At 39.9% G+C, this 20,304-nt stretch overlaps 1 protein-coding gene across 2 annotated transcripts in view; it reads left to right on the plus strand.

Annotated features, from left to right (window-relative positions):
- The window catches only part of chchd3a (coiled-coil-helix-coiled-coil-helix domain containing 3a), an 89,133-nt gene extending 76,994 nt beyond the window's left edge, over positions 1-12,139 (plus strand). For both annotated transcript variants that reach the window (XM_079263491.1, XM_079263492.1), the window contains 2 exons: positions 3,418-3,553; positions 11,550-12,139. In XM_079263491.1, the coding sequence (XP_079119617.1) occupies positions 3,418-3,553; positions 11,550-11,573 (160 nt within the window). In that variant the 3' untranslated portion in view covers positions 11,574-12,139. The remainder of the gene's footprint in view (positions 1-3,417; positions 3,554-11,549) is intronic.
- Positions 12,140-20,304: the final 8,165 nt, after the last annotated feature.

Consider the following 20,304-nt stretch of genomic DNA (forward strand, 5'->3'; position numbering starts at 1 on the left):
AACTCTGGGTATTGCTAATAACATCTGGAAGGTGCCAGGTCTGTTTGGGTAAGAATGACCTTAAAAACATTCATTTCCTTTCTAAGTTAAACATACGAATGCATGTGAAGCTCTGCATCTTTACTGTCCTTTAGTTGCTTGAGTGGAAGAGAGGTGTTTGCTGTAATGACTGTATTAGGACGTGCATGTTCTGTAAATTATGTTTGTAAGAGAAGCCGTGCGATTGACATGTCACTAATGGATCAGTTCTTGCAAACTTGTGCGAGTTGGATTACTTTTCATTGTCATGTCTCGTTTGATGCAGCAGTTTGTGTTCTTTCACAACAGCTTGAAAGAACAATAAATTAACGTTAACCTTAACTTTAGACAAAAAAACTGAAATTGCTCCACCAAACCAGTGTAGCAAAGTGGTCGGTGCTCCTCTTGCCCTCACCATGTCTTTTTTTCCTCTATCTTTTGCAAACAGAATTAATAGATTTTTTTTTTTCTTTTTCTTTTTGCTTGTTTTTGTACGCCATGCTGCTCAGGTTGCATGGGAACCGGATATTCGTGGTTGTTTTTTACTATACTTATAAGGAAACTCAGTGATTCCCACAGAGGCTGCTTCTACTGTGCCTTTAACTGCATGTACCCATAAATAAATTCCTGCGTCCTCAACACAAAGAGCCTCATGTTTGCCTTGTTTGTATTTGTCCATACAATAAAAATCCCCTTTCTGAGAGAGAAAAAAAGCTGTATCTATAAATCTATCTATATGTATACCTATCAGATATATTTCAGTCCTACATCAGTTTAATTTGTAAAGAAAACGTTTTATTTGATTTGGTTAATGCCACTTTCACAATGTGACGTCTCCTTCTGCACGTTCTTCCTCTGCTTCCTAACACCCAAGCAGTCATGCTATAGTAAATGACATGAGGGCATTTAATGTTAGAATAAGGAGGAGGGAGCAGAGGTTATAGTCATTCTTTCTCAGCTTTGTGCAGTTGGCAGCAGGAACTTAATGTTAATCTTAATGACAGATGATAGAGGATGCAGCGTTCCACCACAGTGTGTGTGACAGTGTTATTGTCTGTATGATTAACTCCACCACGTTCTCACCCCCTTTCCCTCAGACAGAAGCAGGGAGCAAGCAAAAATAGAAGTACCACTGTTAAGCTCCTCATCAAGAAATGCTCTTCATTTCTATCCAGCCTTCTTTTTCTCCCTGCCTGTCTGTCTGTCTCCCTCTCTCTGAGGCCATTACTGGTGATAAACACCTCGGTTTGTATCAGCAGGATGCACCTGGCATTAAAGTGAACGCTTAAGAAAGTAATTAGCGGGTGTACGTGGCTCCACTTGTCCCTGTAGATGCCCATAGGCGGTGTAATAAATGAGGGCCAGGATCCATAGGAATAGGATGGCAGCGATTTCTGCCAACGCCGCTGTCATCGTTCAATACTCTGACGCAGAGCAATGGCCTTGTCATGCCTTCTAGCAAATGACTGAATCCAGCCTTGATAGATCTACAAATTTAGAAGCTTCTCCACTCGCACCGGCATAATGTTTCTGTGGTAAATGTTAGGTGTTATTCAAGGTGGCCCATTTTTTTTCCAGAACGAACTAATCTTTAAAAAAAAATCGGCCAACATTTTTGGAAACGTGCTTATTCACTTCATTGCAGACGGATGAAAATATCTCATCTTGACATGCCTAAGGATTTGAGAAGAAAAAAAAAATAGAGCAGGTTTCCTTGACTAAGCATGAATATTGGAAGGATCAAAGTTAGATAGACTGCAAATTCTTTTTAAAAGTCACTGCTTAGCTCTGCAGCTGCTAAACCGTCCCATTGACGTATATTGATTATTGATGTTTCTGTTAAAGCTGCTCAAAGTACGGAGTCAACCTCTCATATTATCATAAATTGTCACTGACCTGCCCTGACAAGGACTCGATAGATTTTAGATGCACTGCTAACAAATTTCACCATGTGGGCGACGGACATGCGTACACGCCTCCACTGCAGCTTCCTGCTGCATTGCACCCCAGGTAATGACCCATGCGACCAATCCCCCGCTTTGCATCCAACAGGGGGCAATTTCTCTCTCCAAGATGCAAATCAAACATCTGATTCAGACTGCAGGGGCTCAGTTTCACCCCCCCCCCCCCCCCCCCCCCCCCAATATTCCTTTGAGATGTCCAGAGTTGCTGACGGGCAAAAGTCTTTGTCTTTCATACCCATGCAAGATGTGTTTAGTGAGGCAGATGGACCGTCCTGAGCACTGATGTGAGCAAAATGATGACACCGCCATTAGCATAATAGGCCAATAGGACTGTGCATGCGTAGTCATTATGGATTTTTATGGGGTGTGGGAAGAGACAGACAAAAGCAGTAAATGCTGGCCATGACACACGGACTGGTGGGATGTCCCGCTGCTGAGACGGAAAAGAGCATCCATCTCTTGTGAGCATTTAACCAAAAAAAAAAAAAAGTCCCATTTAGATACACTGGTGTGTTGCATTGCATCTATAATTAAAAGTGGCATCATCTGGATCACACCAGCTTCATTAGCAGCAGCTGTTATAAACCTTAAGGAAGACCATGAGCAAGCTACGCTAAAGTGATGTGCAGCCTGGAGTGTAAACAGACGTATTAGTTTATAAAACCTTCCATATGGATGCCAAAACACGACTTTTTCTTAGTGATGCAGTTTGAGGAGAGCTTTTCCAAATCAATAGATTGATTTCCTGAGACCCAAAATGAATGATCTGTTTTGTCTCGGGAACTTCTCAGAAGGCTTTTTGATTAGTCAGACATGTGAAACTTAATTTACCAGGAAGGCATTCTTGGCTTGCTAGTCTTTTAATCTCATTGTCATTATCTCCATTACATTGTAATACGGAAGGCTTGCCGAGATTAGAAATGCCTCTCTCCTTGATTTCCCTCGAATTACTCTTTGACTTGCACCCTCTCGCCAGTGCAGGCCCGTGGCAGTGATGGATCTGCCTTTTCGGGGGATGAAACCACAGCTGGATTTTGGAGGAACCCTCTGGCCTCTTTGTTGATATGTTATGGTGCACACAGCAGGCTGTAGACCTTTGACCCTCCTCCCAACAGATACAGTAATGCTTATTCTCGCCTCAGGTGTTTTTGGCTGGAATGGCAGTAATAAAAAAAAGAAAAGGAAAAGGCAGGGGGTGTACACAATGCAGTTTGCAGAATAACTCAGCGGGTTCTAACTACATGAGCTCTCTTGAGATAAAGAATGATCATTTTACTGGTTATTTTCTAAACTAGCATATATCTTTCTATTCTTTTGTTCTCAGCTGTTATATCCCACATTCATAGTGTTAACTCTCCTGCTTCATCCTCCCTTCCGATTCAACACCATGCTTCTCATTTTTCACACTTTTTTTTTCTCTTTTTCACCCCTGCAGGAGGTACGAGGCTTATCCTGTGTGTCCAGACCTTCAGGGCCAGATCCTTGCATGCTACAAGGAGAATGTTGGAAAAACCTTGAACTGCTCCAACATAGCAGCTCTTTACCTGCAGTGTGTAAACAATGCCAAACAGGTACGTTATTAACCAAACAAAGGTAATTTCTTGAAGCATTTTTGTTGTTGCTGCAGTTTTTGCTTTCCATCTTTCTTACCTAGCTATGTCATGTAATCCTGAATTTTGGATGAAGGTCAGATCCCTGCAGGTCACAATAAGAGGCTACTCACATTACCCATCATCCTGAAGAGGTGTAATTTAATGCATTTAACAGAAAATTTCAACAAATCAGCTGCAGCATTAAAAACACTCAGCTAATACTATGCAAGTCTCAATCAGGAGGCATAAACCTTCTTACAATCGTGGCATTAAGACTGGCAGTCTTGGGTCCTGTGTGACAATGGCAGAGGATTTTTTGTTTTTTGTTTCTGTGGGATGTGGCATACAGCCTCTGTGGATGGGTCTTATTACACTGAATCTTGAGGATGCTCAATTGGATTGGGATCTGGGGAGTTTGGATACTGGTCAGAGCTCTTTGTTGTATTCCTTAAGCCTGTTCCATAATCCACGAGAAGCAAGAACTGAGTTCTTGTTCTCGAGGCTGCAAGAACAAGAAAAAAACGTCTTGTTCAGCAGGTCCATACATACTACACGAGAAGCATGTCTGCAGCGGGGAGGGATCACTGCGGGGGGCGATGTCTGCTTTATGTGCAATGAACCCGGTTGTTACCTCCGCCCAGGAGGTTGTTTTCCTCGGCGTCTTTTTGCTTAAGATAACTTAAAAGGTTACGGGGGGATTTTATAAATATTTCAAGAGTTGTTGCAAATGTAAAAATGAAGAAGTGATTAAATTCTGGTGGTGATCAGGATCACCGTTTGGATCCAGGAATGTTTTAAAAGGATTCTTAAACATTGTGCTTGGTGGAGGTTTCCGCTCTCCGAGTTTCTAGTTTCATATTTAACGAGCAACTTCGTCCGCGGCAGGGTGGGTTGTGCACGCGGCAGGGCGGGTTGTGCACGCGGCTGGGTCCGAGTGTTTTATTGCCACATGTAAAAATGTTCATACTTTCTCACCACCTCGATCAGCTGTTTTATCAAAACAATCCGTTTTGCCGGCAACAGCAAACATACGGAAGCAGCAACTCCGCTTCATGCTTTCTGTGTTGACGACGCCCACCTCCAATGTCCGACCAATCACATGATACTTCTCGCAGCCCCGCAAGAAAAAAGTTCTGCCAGCCCGGTGTGTCAAGAACTGTCCTCAAACACGTCTGCGAGAACAAAATGACGTCATTTTCTTCTCGGAGCCTCGAGAACAAGAGAAAAAAGTTCTCGCTTCTCATGGAGTAGGTAACAGGCTTTAAGCTGTACCTGAACAGTTTTTACTGGTGTGGCCGGGCAAATTGTCTTACTGCTGGAAGCTGCTACCGATGTAGTGTACAATTGTCATGGGGTATATGCTTGGGCTGCAACAATTTTTAAATGAGCAGCATATGTAATAGTCATATCCCCAGGGATGCTAAGAGTTCTGCTAGCAGAACATTTCTGATTGTAAAGATCATTAGTTGGACATAAAAACTGGTCAGTAAAACAGCTATGAACACTGGATTAGAAATAAAACAGCTGAAATCAAATTGAAATGCAGACTTTCAGCTTTAATTGAGTGTAAAACCAAAATATTTTATGAAATGTTTAAGAATTATAACCATTTGTATACCATGACTCTTAATTTGAAGGGGTTTAAAAATAATTTGATAAGCTAGGATTTCCCCCCAAAAATGTTCCTTTTTATTTATTTAATTTTTTTGAGAATCCCTTGCAGTTAATGTCTGCGTGAAGTCTGAAACCAAGGCTGTGTATCCTCCTTTGTGATCCTTTGCCAGGCCTGTACTACAGCTGTCTTCGTTTTTGCTTGTGACCCAGTACTACTGGAGGCCATGCATGTCCATGCCGTTAAACTGCCTCCACCACGTTCTGTGGGTTCACGGTAGCATCTTCCAAATGTAAATGCCAAACCTGCAATCAGCTCCAGACTTTTTACTTCCTTGATTGATGATGTGTTAATGAGGGAATAACTTATTCATCCAATGAAATAGCTTTAGAGTCCGTTGTCCTAATTACATTTTGTCCTTTGAAAAAGAGGTAACTATATATTAAAGAGCTGTCTTTTCTAAACCCTTCTTCCAATATGGATGGAAATTTCCTCAAATTAAAGCTGGGAGACTGTGTTTTAAATTCCTATTGATTATTTTTGTAATACATCTTTTGATAAACATATAAAATACCTTAACTTGCATTAGTGTCCAAACAAAAATATACCTGACTGGGTAGGCAAGGCAAGTTTATTTGTATAGCACCTTTCATGTACAAGACAATTCAAAGTGCTTTACATGAAACATTAAAAGCATTACAGATGGTGAAAAAACAAACATAAAAGAACACAAATAACAAAACCACAATATCATATCATGTCCAAAGAGCATGTTGTTGTTTTCAGATGCCAAACTGTTTCTTGTGGAATTTTTAAATCTATTAAATTGTGACTGCAATGTATTAAGCTGTTGATAAATGACAAGACTCACTAAAAGCTCCAAGAACTGCATGCAAACCACCGAAAATTTAATAGTTTTTCAGCAGTGTGTTTGGCTGTGAAGTTAAACGGTAACTGAACACAGAAGTTCACAAAAGTAAGTTTGAATGGTCAATATCTAAAACAAAAAACAGGTTGCCAAGAGTATGATGACCAGCAGTGAAAGTAATGACTTCTACAAGCCATGCTACACATGGCTGCACCATTGATTGCGACTAATTCAGGCAATAAAACAGATGTATCGGCTTGGATTCTTTGATAATGCCAAATGGATGGAACACTTTCTTCTTCTATGGTGCTGGCTAAGGAATTGGCTCCATCTCCTGCTTGTTACAAGAACCAAACCTTAATTTATGCTTCAAGATAATATTTTCATGTTTGCATTTTGTTTAACCAAGTTTAGAAAAATGAGAATCCCAGTTAATGCCTGTACTTCACTGTGACTGATCAGTTTTAAAATAAAAAAATCATTTTAAAATCTTCAAATGATTGTAAGGAAAATTGGGTATAAATCCTTCCAAAGTTCTCAAATTAACCTTTTTTTTTTCCCCCCTTTTTTTTTTTTTTTTAAAGAATGACAAGTATGTGCATGCACCTTCATGGACAGACATGTAAGTTAAATGATGGCCTTCTTCCTCAAGTAGAATAGTAGTAGTGACACTTTCAATGTGCCATAAAGTAGTCCCTCGTGTCTGTTAGCAAAAGAAGAAGACGTCATTCATTTCATAGATGTGTGTAGTAGCTACAGCAAAGGAGTAATTCCCTTTTTAGATGTCTAAGTGACTTAATGTAACATGCAGAATCCACACATGCATACACGCCGGCATCCTTTTACAACATATGCACCAACTTCTTGCTTTTAGACAGGAGAATATCATTTCCAGTGGGTTAGTGGCGCCTGAATAATGCTTGCTTTAAATAGCCTGTTTAAACCTTACAGTGTATTTCCATAATACCTGCTGACACAGGCATTCCCCAGACTGTCTCTGCATGTGTTTTAATGTAATAAGTCCAAGAGAGCAGCAGCTACTGGTTGGATAATATTGTCCTCTCTGCGCTCATTGCCAGGTCCCGTTGTTTTTTTTTTCACCCTCCGTCTCCTACAGTCAAAACAGTATGGTAATAGTAATGTCACTCAGGTTGATATTAACTTGATTCCCCTTCTCGCACTTTGCGGTATGTAACATCCGCTGCACCCAAAAAGACTCAATTTGCATTCATAGAGCTTTTCTATTAGATTTTTTCGCAATTGCATTGTTTTCTCGGAAATGGGGAAAACTGAGTTTTATGTCTCGCGCTCACTCTCGTGGGTATTAGTATTAGATCTAAAAGTCAGATGCTGGCAGATTTTTAAGCTATATATCATGTAAATTGCACAATCTTTTATTCATCTTTTGGACGTGTGTGTGTGTGTGTGTGTGTGTGTGTGTGTGTGTGTGTGTGTGTGTGTGTGTGTGTGTGTGTGTGTGTGTGTGTGTGTGTGTGTGTGTGTGTGTGTGTGTGTGTGTGTGTGTGTGTGTGTGAGCATGTGCATTTAAGTGGGGCTACCTGTACCCTCGTCAAGATTCTGCAAGTGTACGTTCCCAAGCCGGATGCCGTTAGGATCTTGTAAATTGTTTGGAAACAAGCCGTAGACGATATGGTAATCCCCTTGTGTTTATCACCCGGCAGCAATCATAGCGCACTCCTGTTCGTCTTGCGCTTATCTGTTCTTAAGACTTGCTTTTAAAGTCATTAGGTGCAAAAGAAAACAGTTGTGTGATAAGGCTCTCAAGGAACAACGTGCAGAATTACACCGCCAACAGAAAAGAGGGAAGGAATGCAGCGTGTTTGATATGAGCTGATGCACCATCGTGATTATGCAGCTTTATCAGAGCCACGCAGGAAGTTGCTTCAAGAACAAATGCCGAAGGACGTGGCTTTTCCCTCTGGAGGTCAGAACGTCCAAATGCACCCTCAGCCAGATGCCCCTCATCCTCCTGCCTCCTCAGTCAAAGGCTTGTGATAAGCTGGCTCAGACTTTTCTCACAACAAAACCTTTTCCCCTTTCCTCGTCCTTCCCCTTCAACTCCTAAATTCCAGCACCATGGGATCCGATAGGGATGTCCAAGATGCCATCTCATCACGGATAAAAAAAAACAAACAAAAAACCAGTTTTACAATACTAACCCCTCAGCTGGAATGAGGCGAGACAGAAGTGCTGTCAGCTGCCCGGCTTTTGTCACTGATAATTAGCCTTCTTATCGCCGCAGACAGCGATAACATTTAGACCCACTTTCGCTCCCTTTTGTGCCCTCCTCACCTCGCCGCCGTCTCACCCCGTCACCATCCTTTCTTCATTCCCTCCGTCTACTTTCCCTTCATCCAGAGCCGCATTTCTAATGCATTCAGCGCTTAACGGGTCTGATAGCGAACGGCGTGAGAGGCAGTCGGAGGATAGATAAAGTCTGTTCTTCCTTCTTCCTCTCTCTCAATAAATAAGAGTTTATCATGGAGGCTGATCTCTCCATCCACCGCTTGCCGCCTCATTCCATATTCTCGCCGCATGACTGGCTTTTGCTCCCTATCTTTTCCTTCTCCACTTCATGTTTTTTAGGCTGACCCTTCCTTCTCCCTTCGGCTCTCCGAGGAAGGAGCTAGAATCCTGGTTGTGGTTTCAGGGGATGTGATGTTTGCCAGGACTCGAACATCATTTTTAATATACACAGCATTTCATTCTGCGTTGCAGTATTGCATTAAATAGTTTTATATTAATAAAAATAAAGGCCCAACCTTTCTTTGTAGCTCTAGAAGTTGAGAGCATCTCATAGACCAGCCCACTGAGAGCGAATGTTCTTGTGGGATGATGGAGAACATTAAATCTTCTTGATAGGTTGGAGGGTTTCCATGAAAAAACTTTATATGTGATGAAAAAGGGATTTTATAATCTTGTCTAAATCTTGCAAGAAGCCAAAAATGGAGAGATAGGATCTCTCTTGGCAGTACTGGTCAGTGCTCAGAGCTTCAGGGGATTACTGGATCACCCAGCTACGTCACAGTAGTCCACCTTGCATGTAACAAACCTGTTTTTCAGAGTCGTAGGCGCTACTCCAGCATCGTCTTCTGATAGTTACATCATCCATAACATATAGATGAGTGGTTTTTGTTTAAAGTACCATAAAGCCGGTAAGAGTTGCCGCCGGCAACTTGCGTTAAATTAAAGAATAGAACTAAAACTGAATGTGTGATACTAATCAACATATTATAGAGCAGTTTTAGAGATTCATCAAAGTTTTTCTGACATCACGTCTAAAAGAGCACCGTGGTCATTGTCTTAGTCATTGCATTAACTGATTAAAGATACATACACTCACTGGCCATTTTATAGATTACAAGTACCGTATTGGACACCCTTTTTGTGCTAATGTGTCAGCTGCACATCCATGATGAGAATCTCAGTGCTCCTCTGTTGGATTAAGATCTGGTGAATTGTGGAACAAAATAATGACCAATGGAGGGAAATAACCTCATTGTCATGTTCAAGAAATAACTTACAGAGGAGCGGTGCTTTGTGACATGGTGCATTATCCTGCTGTGCTCATAAGGTGATGGACATGGTCAAAGCCACTAAAATTCCCTTTTTCGTCATTCTGATGCTCAGGTTAAACTTCAGCGAGTCATCTTGACCATGTTTACATGCTTAAATGCTCTGATTTGCTGCCATCTGGTTTAACTATTTGTGTTAATCCATAAGAACGCAGTGTGACATGTATGAAACTGACAATTGGTATCACTTTATGGTTCAAACTTTGCTCAAAATCCTGTGGAACTTAGCCTGATTTTTGTCCTCTGCCCCTTAATAGACTGCAGTTTAACATATCACATGGTAATAATGGTAAATATCCCTAAAAAAAAAAAAAATTTTTTTCTTTTTAAATTTTGGACAAATAAAGACATCATAAAAATTTTTTTTCATGCGTCTTTAAGAGTTAACATGTAAAAGTGTGTTCATATCAAAAGCAGCGGCTGAGTGTAGTACTACTTCAAACATTAAATTTGATGATCTTGCATCTTGGATCATGTCATTTTACTGTTTGATCTGCTTTTCAGATAATCCTACATCTAATTTTTTTTTAAAATATAGAAAAAGTACTCTCCAAATATTCCCACTCCTTGGTGAAATGTATACACCATGAGAAAACCACACATTTGGTATAATTTAAAGTGCAGCCTCCCCGCTCTGTCTGAACCGTGGTTAAAAAAAAAAAAAGATGCTCCATTTCTTTCTTGAGTTGACAACAGCTTTCCTTCCGTCTGAGTGCAGTAATACATCTGGGAGTAAGAAGCCAATAAGAGTCATTTATCACACCATCTCCTCCACAACATGCAGGAAAGCAATATCGTCAACTCCTCCTGCCTCCCCTCCATTTGTTCTACACACCTACATAGTGCTTGTTATGCAAATGTCATGACAACATAACATGTGGTGGTGATAAAATTGTGACCTACATTATCCACTTCTTCAAAGTTGAATGTAACTCATGACAGAAATAGTTTGTTCTGTGGCTTCCTACGTCACTGACAGGAGTATGAATGAATAAAGCAGTGACAAGCTTTAGTGTAAAAAATATACTTAATGACTGCTTTTGATAACGTTAGTAGTACTGCATTTGCCACGAGGGGAAAAGGGTTTAGATGACATGTCTTAGCTGAAGTTTTGTGATGATCAGGCAGAGCAATGGGTCCATGGTCCCTTAGAGAATGGTTGTTGGGTTTCTGTTTTTGGAAGATTAGTTCTATAAATAACCTTGAATTTCTTGGTTAAACACAATAAAGAAACTGGAAGGAAAAGTTGGCATTTCAGCTATTTTGGGATTAGCTCTAGCTGCTACCTTGTTTTGCAGATTCTTTCCAATAAGCTGTAATAAAGCACAACTGTCCTGCAGGTGTTTTCCACAAAGCCTCCGTTTTGGATTAATGTGGACTTTACAGTGTAGCTTTCATGCTTGGAGCGACTGTTTTCATCCAATACTCATTTTATGGTCAGATCCATACTGCAGAAAACAAACTGGGATTCCTTTACAGAGATCTCTGAATGCTGCTATTAAGCTGGCCACTGAGGAAAGGGTATTTATCTTTTGTTTTTATCTACATTATTCCCTTTTTATACCCCCTTTTCCTCTTTTTACCCCCTTACTCATCCGCTCTCAGTCGGTTTTCATCCTGTGGCATCTGCTGCAATAGGCTGGTTCAAATGCTTATTGACAGGGAGTGCTGAGGATTTGTGGTTGCACTTATCACCAACATGGATTCCAGTGCCCCCGGGTCCCTTCTCTGCTTTTTGAACTCACTTCATCTTCTTCTCTTTTATTATACTCTGAGGCCCTCCTCTCTTCGTGTCTCCTCTCATGTGTGAAATAATGTCTTTCTTTTCTATTTGTCTATTTTGATATTTTCGTTTGCCTCCCGTCCGCTGATGCGCTCTCCTCTCTGATTTGTCTGCAGAACAAGTTGAGGACGGGCGGTTAGGAATGAGAAGAGCGAACAGAGCGATGAAGAGCATATTGCGAGGGATTATAGATTGACGGACCGACTGACAGACTAAACCATAGCGGAGGTGGAGAGGAAAAAGTCAGCACCAAGACACGCACCCTCAAAACCCTGTGGAGAACCAAATCCGAACCAAAACCACACTAGAGGCACTGAACACAGCACCCTGCAAGAGAAATAGACACCTGCTTTCCTCTCTTCCTACCTCCTTCCCTACTCCTAAAACCTTTTATCTATTTCTTCTAAGTGAGGCAGAGGGGCAGTGACTGTCCGACGTGGTGGAGACACAGCAGGACACCACAGGTCTGAGCTTCACACTGTGAAGATCAACCAGAAACGCGTCAAGAAAGACAGCCACCTCATTCAGAAATCACTTTAATCCATCTTTAAGTTAGACAACTAGAGAAAAATTCGTCCTAATAAAAGTCAGTCCTGTTTTTTCTTTCCATAATTTGTTTTCCTGCTCCTCAAGCACTATCATGTACACAAATCCATATGTCTGCATCTGTATGGGATGTTCCTTGTTGTCGGGCATTCACCCACACCAACTCTTGTGACAATGTTTGACCAGATAAATAAATAAAAATGAAATGAAACTGAATATTCTCAAGTGGCTTTCATCTCTCCAGTGTGAATGTGTGTGTCAGGTTTATAACAGCCAGTATTAATAATCATTGATGAACACACAACCTTCGTGTTGTCAGGATGAGACGTTTGCCAAATCCAACAGTTTGTTCTCGACGTTGTTGTCCATCTTCGTTTCTATTCTGCACAATCTACTTCTGATGTGGCTTCAAGTCAATAGTAAGAAACTACTTTTAAACTATTTATTTTGTTTAGAAATGGCATTAATGTGCTTGTAGTTTATATCAAGTCTATTACATATGTGAAGCTTTAAATGACAGAGGGAGAATCGTTTCTGTCATTGCAGCACAATCTGCCTTGTTTGCAACATTGTGCATAAGATGTATGGTGACATTGGCACCTGCATAGCCATGCAAGCAAATTCTCTCCTAGCCTTTATTCCACCAGTGGAAGTGCATCTGGGAATACGGAAGAATAAGTATAGTCTACAAGATGGCATCTGTGACTGTAAGAACACGACTTGCAGCAAAGCTCAGACTCGTAACCATGAAGATTTCACTCATTCTGATTAAGGTTGTGCATAATCTCTCAGACAACAATAAAATATTAATGTGTGGTGTTATTTAATTCTACTCATTTAACACTGAATTCTGAATATGATGAGCTTTTGAGGTCGCTTCTGTAGAAATACAGCAAAATAACGTCATGGTTGCTCACAAATACATGTTTGTTTTGTTTTTGTCTTAAAGACCAGAATTGTATCTGTTTTATTAAGTTCATCTTGTTGTTTTAAATCAAAATTACAAAGGAACTAATCGAGTCTCTGTTTGTGTCCTTGTTGTGTTTTCCCTTGTGATGGACTGGTAACCGGTCCAGGGTGTACCTGCCTCTCGCCTGATGATTGCTGGGATAGACTCCAGCTTCCACGCGACCCTGAACTGGATGGAGCGGTGTAGAAAATGAATGCATGTTGCTCTTCTTGCTAACGCCTCACACTCCCAGTCTAATTCTGATTCACCAGGCATGCTTCTTCCTCACTGTTTACATTCTGCCAGACTCCTTGTTGGATTTAAATGAACTTGACAGTCTGTGTACGGACGGTAGCAATGCAGCCACTTTTTGGGTTTGTCCGCAGTGAAAAGGGCCGCTGTCTGGGTTTGATGTGGACGCAGGTGATCATGGAGGAGACATTATCTTAATTCTGCATCAGAAGAAGAAGCTGTGTGATGGACAGAGCCAAAGGAGCCGGGTGTGTGGGTGTGTGTGTGCGCAAGCGTGTGATTCGTTGTGACTAATCCGCCTCTGTATGTCAGTCAGCTGTCCTTCTGCTTTTTGACTTTTGGAGTCTCAAAGGGGTTAAGGGGTTGACTTCTATTATACAGCGGGTGTTTGTGTGCTGGAGGAGTTTTCTAAAGGTTGGGGATAATGGATTTTGGAGTTCATGGCAGGTGTTTTTTAACGTAGAATAGAGTAAGGCCACTTTTTTTTCCCATCCTCTCTCCACAATTGTTTTTCACAAGCTGCATGACTCTATGTGAGCAAGTACCATGGCATCAAGTGATTTGGAGGCATTTTCTGTCTGTAATGGGATTATATACCCTCTGATATAACTGAAAGATGATTATAATCATAAAAACAGAAGAAAGGGCTTGCCTTTTTCTGTTAAAGGTCTCCATCTATATGACTAAAGCCATGTTTTAATCTTTAACGAATCTACAAAAATACCTCCCAATGAGTGTTATATCCCTAAAAGGATGGATACTAAGAGCATTTGACTTTTTTTTTTTTTTTTTTTTTAAACCTTTGGAGCAGTGTATGCACAGATAACTGTAGGATACAAATTATTATATAATTGTATATATGAATGTATAATGCTGCTTTATTAGCTTTAATTGTACAGAACTCTTAACGTACTCCAAACTTTTGTTGGTAACAAATTGTTGAAGGAGCCTCCTTACACTCCACAGTGTGTATCAGTAAATCTGTGATCAGTACAACAATCTGTTGAAGAAACTCGAATTTATCCAAAATAGTGAAAAATGGTTTCAGCTCGGCAACCTGATGTTCATAACCCAATATCACACTAGATGAGATCTTCATTTATTGATTTATTTCTTTGTATTTTAATGACCCTGATCAGAATTCTGATTTTGTGAAATAAAATTATTTATTAAACAACTGGTGGGAAAAAAACATTTAGGAATCAGTGTTGCTCCCTTATATCTAATGGAAATTTCGACAACTCATAATTCCAGTTAAGTTGGGACGTTGTATAAAGCGTAAATAAATGCTTTGATAATCCCTTTTTAACCTGAATTCAACTGGATACACTACAACAGAAGCGGGCAACTCCGGTCCTAAAGGGTCACACTCCTGCAAGTGTTCAGAGTTTCCCTGCTGCAACACGCCTGACTCAAATCAACAGCTGATTAGCAGACTAGTGCTAATCAGCAGACTAGAGTTTAATGCCAAGCTATGCACCAACCAGCTAATTACCGGTAAGTCTTATATGTGTTCAGATGTTATGCTGTTCTAACCAGAACCCCAACCCTCCACAAAAAGCTAAAATACAGATTTCTCTGTATTTTCTTGCATCTTCACTTTATATCTCTTTGAATTTGTTAATGCATCAGTAAAAATACATTATGCCCCCAACCTTTTTATTATTGTTGCATTTCTTCTCTTTTAATTTCTTCATTTGTGTCAGCCTTGCATACGTCAAGTGCCTAAAACTGACAAATGCATTTCCCCCCTAAAAAAGCTGTTATTTCCCCCTGTCAGCCCTCCTTGTGCTGATGATCCCCGAGCCAGATAATCCAGATTGTTATGATAATTCCTTCTTTTTTTTTTTCTTTTTTTTAGTTTGGCAGATAAGACGACCCCAGAAGGTCAGCTCTGCTGTCACAGACACAGAACTTCCTTGTCTTGTTATTAGCCTCTGATCTGACACACATGGCTGATGGTAGCATATTTCCTAGCGACATAACATGATACTGAGAAGCTGCAGACAGGCTCAGTGTCTGAAATAACAAATGTGGGCTCACTCAGGGTTTTGATCCCAACTGAAGACAAAACAAGCAGAGAAACATCTTTATGTAAGGAGAATCCAGTTATTCCATATCTACAGTGGATCTTTATCAAACAATGAAATAAATCTCACCTTTTCATTGACAGTCACTGTCAATAAATGTCATAAATGTATGCAGACAAGCTAAAGGATTTATGCGTTCTTCACCAGACTCCAAATATTTTATTCTGCAGTTATTCAGTCTGTTAACTGGAGTTTAAACTTGTCTACACATAGCTTTCACTTTTTTTTTCCTTTAGTCTTTGTGTTAGACATGAATCTCTGCTGCTGCCACCAGCACCTGCACAAAGCGATACGGATAAAGCTGTAATTTTGCCTCGGTGCCTTTATGATATTGCAGTCCTCTGCTGCCTGACTTCTCCAAAGAAGGAAGGAATTGGAGAAAAAAAAACAAGTGCAATGCACTTAACTCTGCAACACAAAAGACAACACCTTCCACAATGATGACTAACCGCACTCAATGTAATGACCTTCTCTGAGGGGAAAAAAAAATTGCTTTTCCATCTAAAAGTTTTTCCCCTACACACACACACACAGCTCTCTGACTCTTCTCCTGTGTGACTTTCAGTGTCTCTCCTCGCAGTCTGTCACCACTCTTGTGTTTGCATTTACTTTACTGTTTTGTTTTGTTGCTGCTCTTATTTCCAACTTTTTTTCCCCTTCCTCTCTCTTTACTCTCTCTAACTCGTGAAGGATGTTGAAGAATAGGCTGGCAGCCTGAGGGGCGGTTCTGCTGGCAGCAATTGGTTCTCTGTGTTTGCCAATGAGGTGTGAAGCGTCTGTCATGCTGCTGTAACTCTTCTCTGAGGGCTGCCCTCGCCCTCTCCAACAACATTTTTTTTTTTGTTTGTTTTTTTTGTTTTTCACTTTGCAAAATGTGCTCTTCATTAACGCATTTAGCTTCACAAATTTCAAACCTAAGAAGACTTTAAATACTGCTTAAGCTGAGGCTTGGTGCACCCCAACATGGCTTGAAATAGGCACACATAGAGGAAAAGTTCTTGGTTTTCAGGGATGCCAGAGGGGCCTGCAGATGAGAACAGACTGTCATACACTCCATTCTAGTAATGGGCAGGCAGATGGCAGGCTGCTCTGTAGCCTCTGCTTAAGCTGATGGCTCTATTCATCAGGCTGCTACGCCCTCCCTGCAGCCCTGCACCAGGCTGCGATTTATGGACTCTCTTTCCTTCACACTCCCCTCTGCTATTCTCCCCTTCTCTTATTTATTTGTTCCTTTTTGTTTTAGTCTTCCCCTCCTCTGTTCTCCCCGAGTCTGCACTGGTGTTTGTCTGCTCGGTGCCATAAAAAGGCTGCTTCGTTCCGGCTAGAACTTGTGCTGCTGGGAGTGAGTTATTGGCTCTTAGAAAGTTGCTCTCCTTTTGCTGGCTGAAAGAAGTTTTGGTCATGCAAATGCTATTTAGAGGCAGAGGTGTTTATAGAGGCAAAGAAAGAGAGACTTGTTGGAGTGACTCAAACTTTTTCAACAGTTTAAGCCAAAGTAACGTGGTAGGGCTGCCTCGTTGGTCAGGTCACTTTTGGTAAAAAAAAAGAAGATAATCTCAATGAGTTTGGTTGAATAAAGAAGAAATCAAGTGAAAGTCGATGTGTTTTCAGTTCAGAAACCTGTTTTATAAAAGAAAATCTTTAAGGAGTAGTTCAACATTTGTGGAAATAATTGTTTGAGTTCAATTTTCAAGTTTATTTTACATTGCATGGTAAGAACAAAGCAGCACTTGTATACTAGAAGAGCATAGAATGAAAATCACATCATATATTTTCATCCACATTACATATCTTTTATTTATTTATATATATTTATATATATATATATATATATATATATATATATAAAGCTGCCGCTTGTAGAACAGGGGCCCTTATACCCACCACCCAAGCCATAGTGAACCATGGAAGTTTGTGTGGCCCTATTACACTTTAACATACCCTTAATAGAATACATAAAGTAGTAATATCAAAATGGTATTAAATACATGAATGAGATATGTTCCTTCAAAACCCTCTCGAATTCATGTATATTTAGACTGTTTCTTTTATTTTAATATTCAATTTGTACATGTGTCAGATGCATCTTCCAGGAGTGTATTTTTTAGATTCCTTTTAAATGTATGAAATGTACCGGATTGCTTTACATCGCTTTCCAGGTCAATAATCATTCCTGTTTAAAGAAGATGGGATGAGAGTCACATGTAACTCCAAAAGAGACAAATGTGATGGAAACACTTTATATAACATAGATTCTCTGAGTGTTATCGTTTGTGAAAAAGTCCGCACAAGCGCAGCAAAAACTGGAGACGTTTTGTGCTGAAAAGAGAAACACGAGCCAGAACTTCTTACAACTACTTAAACTGACAGGCAGCAGGTCAATCGTGGGATTTTCTGTATTTCTCACCTTTTTTTAAATTGGGAAAGAGTTGAGAACTTTGTCAAGTACCAGCTTCACCTCCTCTACACGAGGGCAGATTTCTCTGCATGTCTGAAATGACATGCCAAAAATAAAGTATTTCTTCACAACCAGAGCTTTATGTATATTCTTGGTCCCAAAAAAAAAGCGGTGAGAGATGCGATTATGACCAACGTGGCAGAATCCAGAAATGCATGACAGTGTCAAAAAACACATCAGAAAATCTCCTCATATTATTTTTTTATTTATTTTTTTTTTAAAGCAATAAATACAAATAAAGTTAGTTTCAGTGAAGACCAGAGCATCGCAAACTGACTCATCTACAAATTAATTGTAGAACTGTAGAAGCTCAGAAGCTAAAAAAAATAAGTGAATTTGAACAGTTTTATCGATGTTTTAATTTACATTTTATGCAGTTAAATATCCCAGGAAGCCCCCAGCTGAAGATGAAGATGGACACCTCAGTCAGACTCAGGAGAATGACGGATAGTCCCTAAACTCAGCTTAGAAAGACCATTAGGATCCAGAAAGAAGTGAACCTCAACACAGTTTATAATAGGAAGCATTCATGCTTCCCCATAAGGTCCATCTTCAGCTTTCTACCAAAGTCTTTCAGGTCAAAAAGTTTTTTGAGTTACAGTAAAAAATTTGACCACAAAACAGGAAAGTTAAGACATGATTTATGATTTTGGTTTTTGTCCCACCTTGATGAGACAGACTTCTCTGTAATCAACAAAATCTCTGCTATTGTATGAGTCCTTTTTGTGTGATGTGGAGCAATTAGAAGAAGCTCTGAAGTGGACAGATCAGTTGTCATGTTTTAGTGTCATTCCCATATCATTGCTCAGGGTTCTCCCTGTCATTCCTAGTGTGTGTGCAGATCTCATTGTATGTCATACTGCACCATGCAGCCAGAAAACTATGAGAATTAAATACATTTTTAATACAATTTTTTCAAAAATACTAAAGCAAACTAGGGCTTAAGGATGAAGAGGACCAGCTGGATGAAATAACTGGTAATGCCGATGGCTTCCCAGAGAAAAATATAGACATAAAACAGACATAAAAAGACATTCTGTAATGAAAACGCAACTTGGACTCAGAAAAACTTCTCAAAATCTGCATCAGTGAATAAAGTTCATCACTATGCCCATAAAAACAAAGCAAATGCATCTGGGATACGATTTAACACTCTTAAAAAGCTGCCCTTGCGTTGAAGCGTTGTTCTGCATTGAGGCAGAGTGGAAACCTATTCTGCAGTGTGACAAATCACAGTATAAAAATTATTTTTGGAACTCCGACATGACTTCTCCTCCAGGCTAAAGAGCTGTGGGTCCAATTCCAAAGCCTTTGGAGGATTATGAAATAAAAAAAATACAGTGAAGGAGGCAGAAAACAGTTGATCAAGTAGGAAAAATGTGGCATTTAAACTACATCTCCTGATCACCTCATGAAGGTTATTAATAAGAAAAAAAAAAAAAGTTATAGAACACTTTAATATGCCATTTTCTTTAGCATTTACTTGAAAATTGGATTTATTTGCAGAAAAGCTGCAGAGATTAAGAAGAATGTGTTGAATAAGTGATGATGTGTAGCACTCCGTGTGCATGTGTGGACTCTCACTTTCCCTTCGAGATAAAGTGAGCGGTAATGAGACCCTGAGTTGCTGTGCTGAAGTGAAAACAGGAATGCCAGGGGATGGGGATGACCTTGACGACCACATTCACAGTGCACATGCACTCCCACACATCCACAGACTTACGGCAATCAAGCTACTACGTCTTAACATAAAAAAGAAAGTTTTCTTTGGAAAGCTGATGGTCTCTTACCTTGTGTGTTTTATTAACATACATTAGAAATCCCATCAGCAGTAAATATCTTGCAGTGTAACAAGTTTTTATTTGGGATTTCACTGTAGCAGCAATGTGTTGATCAAAATGACCTAATAATTCATTTTAATGGCTTTAAAGAGTCATAGATAACTGATCTGAATTATTAAAGGTATGATAAAAACAAGCACAAGTGTTCAGCATAGTTTAGCTATGATGTGCAACAGATTGCAGGTTTGAAGTGTGTCCCAGTCAAACCGTGGTGGAACAGCTTTCTTTACTTGCACTTTGCCAGGCAACACATAAAAAACAAACAAAAAAAAAAAAAAAAAAAAAAAAAAGAACTGGCATGTGGAAAGGGTGAAATTGAGACAAAAAGAAGTTTGGTAATGAAAACAGAAAACTGTCTGGCAAAAAAACCCAAAAAACTAAAGGTGTGAAATCATGCCTGAATATCCAGCCTGGAGAAACGGCTAATAAACTATAAATATTACAGTTTCTATAGGTTTTCCAAACAGGAAAACTTCCAAAGCTTGGACATTATATTGTTTTACAAGGACAATGAGCCTGACTGATTAATACGACTTACTAATAGATAAAAACTGACAGAGCTACTGAAATGTATGCATTGCATGTAAATCCAGGAAGTAAACTGCACTCCACAATAAGCCGGTATCCTGGCAGAGGTTTGCTATTGGCTATAGAAAACACCCTGTAAAGATGTAGACTGTCATAGTGAATCACACCCAAAGTTGCCTAATAAAACAAACATCTGTTGAACTTTGT

This window comes from Telmatherina bonti, assembly GCF_933228915.1.
Source record: "Telmatherina bonti genome assembly, chromosome: 23".
Classification (NCBI taxonomy): domain Eukaryota; kingdom Metazoa; phylum Chordata; class Actinopteri; order Atheriniformes; family Telmatherinidae; genus Telmatherina; species Telmatherina bonti.